This window comes from Balearica regulorum, chromosome W (genome assembly GCF_011004875.1).
Source record: "Balearica regulorum gibbericeps isolate bBalReg1 chromosome W, bBalReg1.pri, whole genome shotgun sequence".
Classification (NCBI taxonomy): domain Eukaryota; kingdom Metazoa; phylum Chordata; class Aves; order Gruiformes; family Gruidae; genus Balearica; species Balearica regulorum.
This window is the reverse complement of record NC_046219.1, coordinates 18,121,692-18,132,287: the sequence shown is the minus strand read 5'-3', so window position 1 is coordinate 18,132,287 and position 10,596 is coordinate 18,121,692. Positions and strand designations below refer to the sequence as shown.

The window sequence follows — 10,596 nt, the reverse complement described above, 5'->3', positions numbered from 1 at the left end:
TGAAATTGCCAAATAACAATAATACCATGAGATATGCTGTGGATTTAACAAGCTGGGAAGAGACTGTTATGGGAGGATTCAGGGCAGGTAGGGCAGGACATCACATCCTCCGTGAGGCAATTTCGCTGGCAGAGCCCCCGTGCATGCCCCGAGTGCCTCGTCCTCGCCCACCAAGGGGAAGGACAGAGGATAGGTTTTACAGACAAGGGAGATGTCACAGGCTGTCGCACTGGGTGGCACCGGGCGCCCTGCGCGCCCCCGCAGACCCCTGCCCGCCCCGGCCTGCGCCTCATGGTCTCGGTACCCCCACCAGCTCCGCTGCTCCTCTCAGCTCGCCGCTGCTGCCTCCCAGCCCCTCACCCGCGGCCTTCCGCGCCCGGCTTCAATCCCGGACAGCGCTGGGTCCCCAGGCCGGGGCCGATGCAACACGACAGCCGGCTCTCGCCGGGGCCGGGCGGGCCTCGCCTCCCGTTGCCGGGCAACCATCTCCTCGCCTCGCTAGGGACCGGCAGCCGTCCTGCTCTCACCCGCGATCGGCAGCGCGCTCCTATTGGCTGCCCCTGCGCTCCGCTCGGCTCCCATTGAGCGCCCACCGCCTCTGCCGTGTCCTCATTGGCGCGCTGCCCTCTGGCCACGCTGCGTCACTTTCTCACACCATTCCCCCCGCCTTCTCCGTCAGCTGCGGGTCGGCCGGCGGGCGGAACCTGGGTGGTGGCATCTGTGATTGGCCGGGGGAGTTGCCGCTCAGGGTGCTGGCCGGAGCCCACGCGGCGGGACTGTTTAAAGGCGCCGCTTTTTCTTTTCGTGCACACGAGTGAAGGTGTGGAGTGGTAAGCGACATCGGGAATTATCGCCTCAGGTAGGTGAGAGTGGCTTGGCCTCTGGAGGCTCTTGGGCTAGGCGGCGTTCCCTGCCTCTTCTCGCAGCGGCGGGGGGATGGGGGGCCGGGGCTGCGACACTGTGTGGAGCTGCCCGTGGGGCATGGGGATAGGTCGGCATAACTGGTAGCGATGTTTTCAGTAGGTGTAAATATGTTTGAAGTAGTGTCTGTAGTGCAGCAAGAGAAGGAGAAAAAAGAAAAAGGAGTTTCGGAGTGTCACTTAAGGTACGTGTCAGCCTGCAAACAGCGCTAGGCGCTGCCCGGAGCATCATCGGGCAGCGCCCGTGACGCGGACGCTGCGTGCGGCGCTGATCTCACCTGGTGTAGCTAGCGAGGCAAAATGCATTGTGAAAGACCCCGTAGTCCCGGTGTTGGAGGACCCTGGGTACTGTCTCGCATGCTCTCCCCCCCTCCTCCAAGAAGCATCCCGGCTGTGTGAAGCTGTGGTGGGCGCGTCCCTGCCGCTGCCCCGTGCAGTGAGGCTCTGCGGGGCTCCGCTGGGCTCTTCCCCCGCCTGCGGAGTGTCCCCAAAGAAGCCTGAAAGTGACGGCGCCCTAGGCGTGTCCCTTAATCGTCTCTGTATTGCGACAGAGGCGCCCACCAAAGCCGGAGACGGCGAGGCGGGCGTGCCACCCCTCCTCATCGCGCAGGGCAAAGGCAGCCTGGTGCTGCCCCCAGGGATGCCATCGCTTTCTTTCGTAATAGCGTTTGTTGCACAGATGTGAGTTTTCTGCCAGTCCGTCCGTGTTGCTAATGGAGTCTCGGATATGCTCAGGGCTAAACCCGGAGGGAGGGTGTCTCGGATCCCTGAGGCACGCTGACCACTGTGGGGAGAGACGCTTCAGATCTTTATGAATGAATTCAAGATACTGTCTTCTGCAGTTTGGTGGGTATTTTACGCTGTTTGCTTGTTTTTCACTTAGTCCCGCTCTTTTGACTCAGAGGTGAGTGTGGACATGGTGATGTTCATGCATGGTCCGTGTCGTGGCGAGTCGCAGCAATTCGGGTAAAAGCAGTGACCTCTTGTGGCGTGACAAGTGTTTTGCATGTACTTGCACTTATAGCTATAAACCTTTTAGCTGTGTGGGAATAACTAAAATTATTTAAATGATGATGTAACCGAAGCTACCAGATTATCACCGGTTAACTTCTGAAAAACAGCCTGAAGTGGCTTTGCTTTCATGAGCAAAGTCTGTTCTACAAGTCTTCCAGAAATAAAAAGCCAAAGGGAATTAATGTATTACCTGTAGTGAACAGGCTTGAGTTTTATTTTCTAACTTTCAGTCAAGTGTTTTGTACGAGTGAAAAAATTAAGAAATAATGAAGTCAAATTATTGACAGAATATTCTTAATAAAGACAATGAAAGTCACCAGTTGTTGTGGGAGAATGTATTTCTGGTATCTGGATGCACTAGCAGAAGGTAGTGGCTGTTCTATGCTGCTCATCATTCCCTACAGAATCTTAAAGGGACACAAAACAAAGCAGGCTTCTCATTTCTTTATATTAAAGCATTTTGGTTTCTCAGCATTTTAAAAGAAATCGTACTTTTGAGTAGCTTTCAATAACAACTCAGTGATGGGATTTTGTTTGCAGTTTGACCAAGAGGAAAAAAGGCTGTTTTGCATTAAGTAAACAATTTTTTTTCCCCTATAATGACTGACTTAAGAAAAATGGGACATGTGACATCTTAAGTGATTAGAGCAAGCTTATAAAGCAATATTGGTTTTTTTTCATTGTGGTATACACTGATAGCCCTGACTGCTATGTTAAGTGTATTTGGTGAACAGTGCAAATACAATAGAAAGTCTCCCACAAAACATTTTCTGATGAGAACTGTATCAAGTAGTATGGAATTAAATGCCAGTTTTGATCTCAGTCCTGTAAGGAGCAAGTACAGAGCAAAGTGTTTTCCTCAGCTATCACCAATAATGCAAATCCTTTTGGCATACTGAATTTCCTAATAATTCACTGCCTGGTTAAAAATTACTCTTGTTATATGGCTGCTACAGGTCAAGTCCATTATGTGCTGTCATGCATTGTCTTTTAGTATATAATTTAATTAAAACAAAGAATCTGAGAGTCTCTGTAGCCTTTAACTTTCATCTTTCTGGCTCCTGGAGCAGAACCAAGCTCTGCTATTGTAGTCCAAAAGGCAGATTTGTTGTCCAGTGTGCAATAAGCCAATTCTCTCACACACACAGGAGAGGTATTGCTTTTTATTCAGGCCTGGGTGCTAGGTAGATTTCCATCAAATCAAGCACACCTAGCGCTAGTTCTTTTGTCATTTATACACAAATGTTACAAATTAGTACACTCCCAGTTATAATGATTGGTTCAGGTTTATTTGCCTAGTATGCAAACCAGAATGCATGCTCAGTTCTTTTCTCTGCCCTTATATTTTCAGTAGGGGGTATAATTGGGGTAGGGGGCTCATAGGTGGGTGGTTGCAGATATCCTCGCCCAAATTACCTTTCCCCTAGTTTCCCAATACTCTTGGTAATTTCAAGTGGTTCCTCAGGGTCTGCTGATCAACTAACAATTCTTCAGTTAGCTTCTACCTCTTGACAATCACTCCTTAATTGATATATTGTTTGTATAAACATCAACTAACACAGTGGCAGGACTACACAATAGTTGTCCTTAGCAGTCAGTACCTAGCAACTATCTGTAACATTCTTAACTACAGAGTCATGGTTAACTTTTAAATTCTATGCAAGATATCACTATGGGTAGAAGGCTCAGCCTCAGGGTGGTTGCCAGACACCATGCTGAGTTGAGATCTGCCTGAAGTTTGCTGGCAGCTGTCTGTATTTCCTTTTTGTTCCCTTTCAAAGAAAGGGAGGTGTTTTATGCCACAAAGAGGGCTGGACCCCAAAGCTCTTTTCCCAGCTGGGACCTTGGGAATCTCACTGTCAGTAGTGTGTCTGCATTCATACAGAGAGCAGGAAAACACCCTTGTTCTCTTCAGTGCCTGTGCAGATTTAGGGTAAAATGCAGCTCTTGGAGCCGGATCTGAAGCTCAGTGCTGCTCCTTGTCCCTAGGAGGTGTGTAACTTGGTAGTTGTGCTGCTGAGAGAGGATGTGAACTTGTCCTAGCAGCTCCTGGGGGGTCTCCAGGCCATTGCACTCCCTTCCCTGGCTGTAGCTTCAGGAAAGCTGTGACTACCACTCTGTTTCTCACAGTGTAAGTCTGCTGCTGTGCCATGACAAATCCTTAATCCTGTCCACCAGGGTCAGCTTCCTAGAGGCAAATATTATTCTGTCTTCCTTGCTTTTTTTGTAGTAGTCCAGCTAGTTTAAAAAGAGCAATGGTACTGCTTGCCCTTACTGCCATGGCTTAGGTGTGCAAAAAAGGTGCAACTTAAAAGCATTTGAGAAACTTTAAAAATGAAATGCTAATAGAGGTGAGGTGCCTGTAGGATGGGGTAGTCTGTGGTCAGGGACTGTCAAAACCAGGAATTTTGGATGCTGGTGGGTTTTGTTTCAAGTTTTTATTGAGTTTGCCTCCATGCTTGTGCTGCTGGGTTTATTGTGCAAAGCGCTTAAGACAAAACGTTGTCCTCGCCTCGAGGGACTCCGTTAGAATGAGGGAAGTCCGGAGGTGAACGCTCTGGGCGCCCAGCCCCGCAGGGGCATGGCCTGGGCCGGGCCAGCATGGCCGGAGCGCTGCGGCCGGAGCCCCGGGAAGGGGGGCGAGGCGGGTTTCCCGCGCCTGCGTGCTGCCTACCCGAGCCGGACGCCGCCGCGCGCATGCGCGTCCCCTCGCTGAGAGCCGACCATGGCATTCCGCAACGTATAAGGGCCGGAGTTGCACCTAAGTGAGCGCTAGGTGGGTTTTGTGCTGTGAGTGGGGTGTGGCGTCCCCATGGTTCCTCGCGGTTTCCTCGGCCGGGTCACGGGTGACCTTGAGGCTGTGGGGGTGCCCTCGGTGTCCTTAGCAGTGTCGCGGAGACGGCACGGCGAGGGGAATGGAGTGGCAGACCCAGACCAGGTGCTGCAGCCTGCGGTGCGATCGTCTCATCTGAGGGGTTTCGCAACGGGATGGATTAAGAAAAAAGAGTTCTGGTCAGCCGCGGTGCTCGGTTTTATCTGGACGTTGTAGTGGAGCGTTTGTGGGCACTGTGCTTTTGGGTGAGCAGATACGAAATCGTGAGATTGGGGTGGCAGCAGAGCACACGAATAAAGTTAAATTGGTTTTCTTGCTTGAAATCTTGTGGTAATATGCTGTATGGCTGTTCTGCAGCACTCTGCTAAGCAGTTTTAAATAGCAGCCTTCTGCTATTTACACATTTTAATATGAATAAATGCTATAAATTAAATACTTTAAAATGGATTATTTTAGGTGCATCATAGGTATGTTTGAAACTTTGCTAGAGGCAATCAAAATGAATGGTGAGCCATGTGCTTGCTCTTTAGGTCTTATGGAAGACTTTGATATCCAACTGTACACATATGTTGTGGTTTTGCTCCAGCTGGCAACTAAGGACCATGCAGCTGTTTGCTCGCCGCCCCCCCCCCCCCCAGTGGGATGAGGGAGAGAATCAGAAGAGTGAAAGTGAGAAAAGTCCTGAGTTTATTTAAAGATATTTTAATAGGTAAAGTAAAAGCCATGTGTGTAAGGAAAGCAAAGCAAGGAATTCATTCATCACTTCCCATTGGTAGGCAGGTGTTCAGCCATCTCCAGGAAAGCAGGGCTCCATTATGTGTGATGGTTACTTGGGAAGACAAATGCCATCACTCTGAATGCACCGCCCCCCCCCCCCCCCCCCCCCTTTCCTCTTCCCCTAGCCCCTTATATTCTGAGCATGATGTCATATGGTAGGGATAGGGAATATCCCTTTAGTCAGTTTGGGTCAGCTGTCCTGTCTGTGTTCCCTCCCAACTTCTTGTGCACCTCCAGCCATCTCGCTGGTGGGGCAGTGTGAGGGGCAGAAAAGGCCTTGACTCTGTGTAAGCACTGCTCAACAATAACAAAAACATCCCTGTGTTATCAGCTTCAGCACAAATCCAAAACATAAGCCCCATACTAGCTACTATGAAGAAAATGAACTCTATCCCAGCCAAAACCAGGATAATGTAGCAGAAGGCACTCTTAATGTTTTCCTAACGTTTGTTTTAACATGCATTGTGTAAAGTCATCATTCCTGTATAGAAGGGATTTATTCCTTTATACAGCTCATCGTGATTTTTATGGAAGAAGCTGGGTAAGGTCAATGTGATGGTACAGCTGGGCACAAAAGGGACAAGTGTTCTATAAGGATGTAAGCAAAAGTACAGGAAGATTGTGCTTGTCTGTGTGATAGATAGGGTTAAAGTAATAGGATATAGTATATCCTAGAGTATAGTGACAGTAAAGTTATAGGGTTAGACCAAGTTTTCTTGTTTTATCAGGAAGAATCCCTATGTATTTATTTTGGCCTATGAAATATTCCTCCAGGCCTGGTGTTAGGAGTTCCAGTGTTCAGGAATGCCAAAATAGAGTATGCCTTTTAAAAAAACCCTACCAAAAGAACCCCACACCAAAAAACCTTCTGTCTTCGTTGCAAGTATAAACAGAATGAAGCAACTTAGACCACTTAGTTTAAAAAGAAAAACAATTTTGTAAAGTCCTGGCCTGTTTTAAGGCTGAGATTTCCTGACAAGGATAAATTTTAAACTTAATGTCTCAACTAGCAACACTAAAAAAAAACAAAACACCCCCAAAAAAACCCCTACCACCCCCAGTGTTTCCAGCTTGGTTGTGTAAAATTGAGGCTTTGCATATAAACAAAAGTAGAATAATGAACATTAAGACTAATTTCTCAAACACTTAATATTTGTTAAGCATGTGCTTTGCTTCAGTAAAATAACTTGGGTTTAAGCTACGTATATTCATCTCCAGGGCTGAAATTGTACTTTTGCTTAAAAGATCTCCTTAATATAAAATGTTATAAAATTAATAATGTTTACAATATGCTCAGACCAAAATTTTTACCTGGAGGCAAAGGCTTGCCTTTTGCAAATGAACTTGTAGAATACATGTGTCTTAACCTTTTCTATAAATCTACAGAAAATTAAAGTATGTATGAAGTAGGTATCTAAAATGGATGTGAATAAATCAGCTGTGTTTTGTGGGGGTTTTGTTGGGTTTTTTGGGGGTTGTTTTTTGTTTGTTTTTGTGGTTGTTTTGTTTTGTTTTTTAGATTTGCCACGATGCCTGGGTCTCTTCCAGTGAATGCTGAATCCTGCTGGCCCAAAGATGTGGGAATTGTTGCACTAGAAATATATTTTCCCTCTCAGTATGTTGATCAGACAGAGCTGGAGAAGTATGATGGTGTGAATGCTGGCAAATACACCATTGGGTTAGGCCAGTCAAAGATGGGATTTTGCTCTGACCGGGAGGATATCAATTCTCTCTGTTTGACTGTGGTTCAGAAGCTCATGGAGAGGAACAGCCTTTCCTATGATTGTATTGGGAGATTAGAAGTTGGAACAGAGACAATAATTGATAAATCAAAATCTGTAAAGACTGTCCTGATGCAACTTTTTGAAGAATCTGGTAATACAGATGTAGAAGGAATCGACACCATGAATGCATGCTATGGAGGCACCGCTGCTCTTTTTAATGCAATTAATTGGATTGAGTCCAGTTCTTGGGATGGTAAGTTCAGGGTATTTTCTTGAAAAGTTGTGTCAGTCTCTACTTTTGAGTAGTCTGTCTTGCAATTACAGTGTTCATGTTTAACCATATAAAACCCAGAGGGTAAACTCTTGTATGCTTCTGAAGTATTTCTTAAATGCTCTGGGCATTTGCCACTAGTTCAGTTACATGCAAAAAATAATGACACAGATAATCATCACTGGTCTTTTCCTGTAAATTTTGGTGGCTGCTAGGATTGAAGAGTCATCTCTATAACCAAAGTCTAAAAATTGCTGATGGATATTAAAATGTGCTAGATTCTCAGCTACTTTACATACTTATTTCTGTGTTTTTCACAGGACGTTATGCACTTGTTGTTGCTGGAGACATAGCTGTGTATGCCACTGGAAATGCCAGGCCAACAGGTGGAGCTGGTGCTGTTGCTATGCTAGTTGGTCCAAATGCTCCATTAATTTTTGAGAGAGGTTAGTCTGTGAGAAAACAAATACTGTTCAGCCAGATACTAGATCCATTTTGAAGCCCATCCCCTGTTCTTGTGGGTTGCTGGAGGGCTGGATTAACTCCCACTAGTGTCAGAAAGTGTATTTTGTCCTCTCTTGCTCTGGGCTAACTTGGCCAAGTCCTGTTATAGGAGGCAGCAAGGAACAACTAGAGATGCTTCTATCTTTTTTTTTTCCTTGAGGATTCTCCAATAAAATTGGTAAAGAGTGGACTAGAGCTGAATAACACAGCACTCTACTTTCAAGGTGAAATGATGAAAATCATTTGTTACTTGTTTGTCATGCTCAGCCCTACTGTACTTGAATAACAGGTGATTGAGAACTGTGTGAAACATTACCTTTAAGAGCCTGAAGTGCTATGAAAACCTACTTGACTGAGGCCAAGTATTGCTTGTTTTCATGTGTTAAGCAGTGTGTTCAAACTGACTCAAAGTAGCTGAATAAAGTAATTTTCAACTTTTGTCAATTTCTCTCCATCAGGATTGCGTGGAACCCACATGCAACATGCGTATGACTTCTATAAACCAGATATGGTCTCTGAATATCCTGTAGTTGATGGTAAACTATCTATACAGTGCTACCTCAGTGCATTAGATCACTGCTATACTGTCTATCGTAACAAAATCCACGCCCAGTGGCAAAAGGGTATGTAGTCTTGCATGATATTGCAAGATCTGCTTTCCCATAAAGAAATGTCTTATTTCTGTTTTGATATGGCTATGTCAATAAACAATAGTCTCTACAAGCTTTTGTTGGTGTAATGTATAATATCTTGCTTCTCTACCAAGGCTCTTAAGATATCAAGGTTAACATTTACATGTTGTATAAGGATACTGAGGGTTTTCTTTATCCCCAATTGTTTCACCTGTATTAATAAGCATAGGTTTGAAGGTTAGATAGTTAGATGAAGTAGATTTTCTTATTTCAAAATGCTAGGTAGAAATACTGAGATTCTGTTTAAGCTTATAACTTTTTCTTCTAGAATAAGGGTAAACACTGCTAGCTGGTGCACAAGATCAGTAAGGAACTAATTTTTAAATAGAAGTAGCAGCAGTATGTTAAATGAACTTGCCAGCAATAGTTAGTCTTATGGTTGTCTTCTGTATGTGTCCTGTTGTTATGACTGGTATCCTGTGAGTACTAAACATAAGTTGTAACAACATTTCTGCTACTTCCAGAGGGGACAGACAGACATTTCACCTTGAATGACTTTGGATTCATGATCTTTCATTCTCCCTACTGTAAACTGGTACAGAAATCTGTGGCTAGACTATTGCTGAATGACTTTCTCTGTGACCAGAACCTAGAAACAGCAAATGGTGTTTTCAGTGGTTTGGAAGCTTTCAGGTGAGAACGGCTGCTGTTTTCCTTATTCAGATAGTCTTAATGCATTATACATCCACAGTGTTTTTCCTTGCTGCCATTTTAGTAACAGTTTCTGAACCTTTTTTTAATAGGGATATAAAACTTGAAGATACATATTTTGACAGAGATGTGGAAAAAGCTTTTATGAAAGCCAGTGCAGAGCTCTTCAATCAGAAAACCAAAGCTTCACTACTTGTATCCAATCAGAATGGAAATATGTATACCCCTTCAGTCTATGGTTGCCTTGCCTCTCTTCTAGCCCAGTAAGCATAAAATTGGAAAAAGTCATAGCTTTTTATATGTAAGCGCACAAAAGGTTTTTGTTTCAGAAAGCCTTTTACAAAAGCACCATCTAGCAAACATCTTCCTACTAGATTGCCTTAAGTAGCAAGACTAAAGTTAGAAAATTATTCTGCATACGCAGTCAGATCAAGTGACAAGTGGATTCAAAACTTCTGTGTCAGAAGCTGATCTGAAACAGCAGCAGCATAATGCCTTCCAAAGTAGAATCTTATTTGTAAGGTGGTGTATCTTTTTCCAGCCTCAATGTACTCACGTGCTGCTCCCCCCACCAAGTACTGGAAGGCTGCTATAAGGTCTCCCTGGGGCCTTCTCTTCTCCAGGCTGAACAACCCCAACTCTCTCAGCCTGTCTTCATAGGAGAGGTGCTTCAGCCCCCTGATCATCTTTGTGGCCCTCTGGACCCACTTGAGCAGGTCCATGCCTGCCTTATGCTGGGGGCCCCAGAGCTGGATGCAGTACTCCAGGTGGGCTCTCACCAGAGTGGAGTAGAAGGGGAGAATCACCTCCCTCAACCTGCTGGCCATGCTTCTTTTGATGCAGTCCAGTATGTGATTGGCTTTCTGGGCTGCAAGTGCAATTTACTGGCTCATGTTGAGCTTGTCATCCACCAACACCCCCATACCCCCAAGTCTTCCTCAGCAGGGCTGCTCTCAATCCACTCATTGCCCAGCATTAATAAGCAAAGCTAAATTAAATTAGTATTTACTTAACATTGTTGGGTTTGTGTTCGTGGGTTTTTTGGTGGTTGGTTTGGTTTTTTTTTAATGACAGACTTCTACAAAATCATGTTAATTTTAAATTAAACCACTCCTCTTGGGTCCTTTTTTCTTTATTGTGACTTAGCATTCTAAGATGTGATGGTTCATTTTAGGCTTTAGGTCACTTAAGAATGAAAACTGGCTGCTTT

At 45.2% G+C, this 10,596-nt stretch overlaps 1 protein-coding gene across 10 annotated transcripts in view; it reads left to right on the top strand.

Moving 5' to 3' along the window:
• The first annotated feature begins 711 nt into the window (after positions 1-711).
• Positions 712-10,596, top strand: part of LOC142598230 (hydroxymethylglutaryl-CoA synthase, cytoplasmic-like) — a 33,183-nt gene continuing 23,298 nt past the window's right edge. For 3 of the 10 annotated variants that reach the window (XM_075738996.1, XM_075739001.1, XM_075738999.1), the window contains exons 1-6: positions 712-859; positions 7,064-7,521; positions 7,860-7,985; positions 8,502-8,666; positions 9,200-9,368; positions 9,479-9,649. In XM_075738996.1, coding sequence (XP_075595111.1) covers positions 7,074-7,521; positions 7,860-7,985; positions 8,502-8,666; positions 9,200-9,368; positions 9,479-9,649 — 1,079 coding nt within the window. In that variant the 5' untranslated portion in view covers positions 712-859; positions 7,064-7,073. Of the gene's footprint in view, positions 860-995; positions 1,106-1,655; positions 1,767-1,799; positions 4,711-7,063; positions 7,522-7,859; positions 7,986-8,501; positions 8,667-9,199; positions 9,369-9,478; positions 9,650-10,596 lie in introns of those variants that run through there. The other 7 variants (XM_075738993.1, XM_075738995.1, XM_075738994.1 and 4 more) reach the window with 4 other exon arrangements.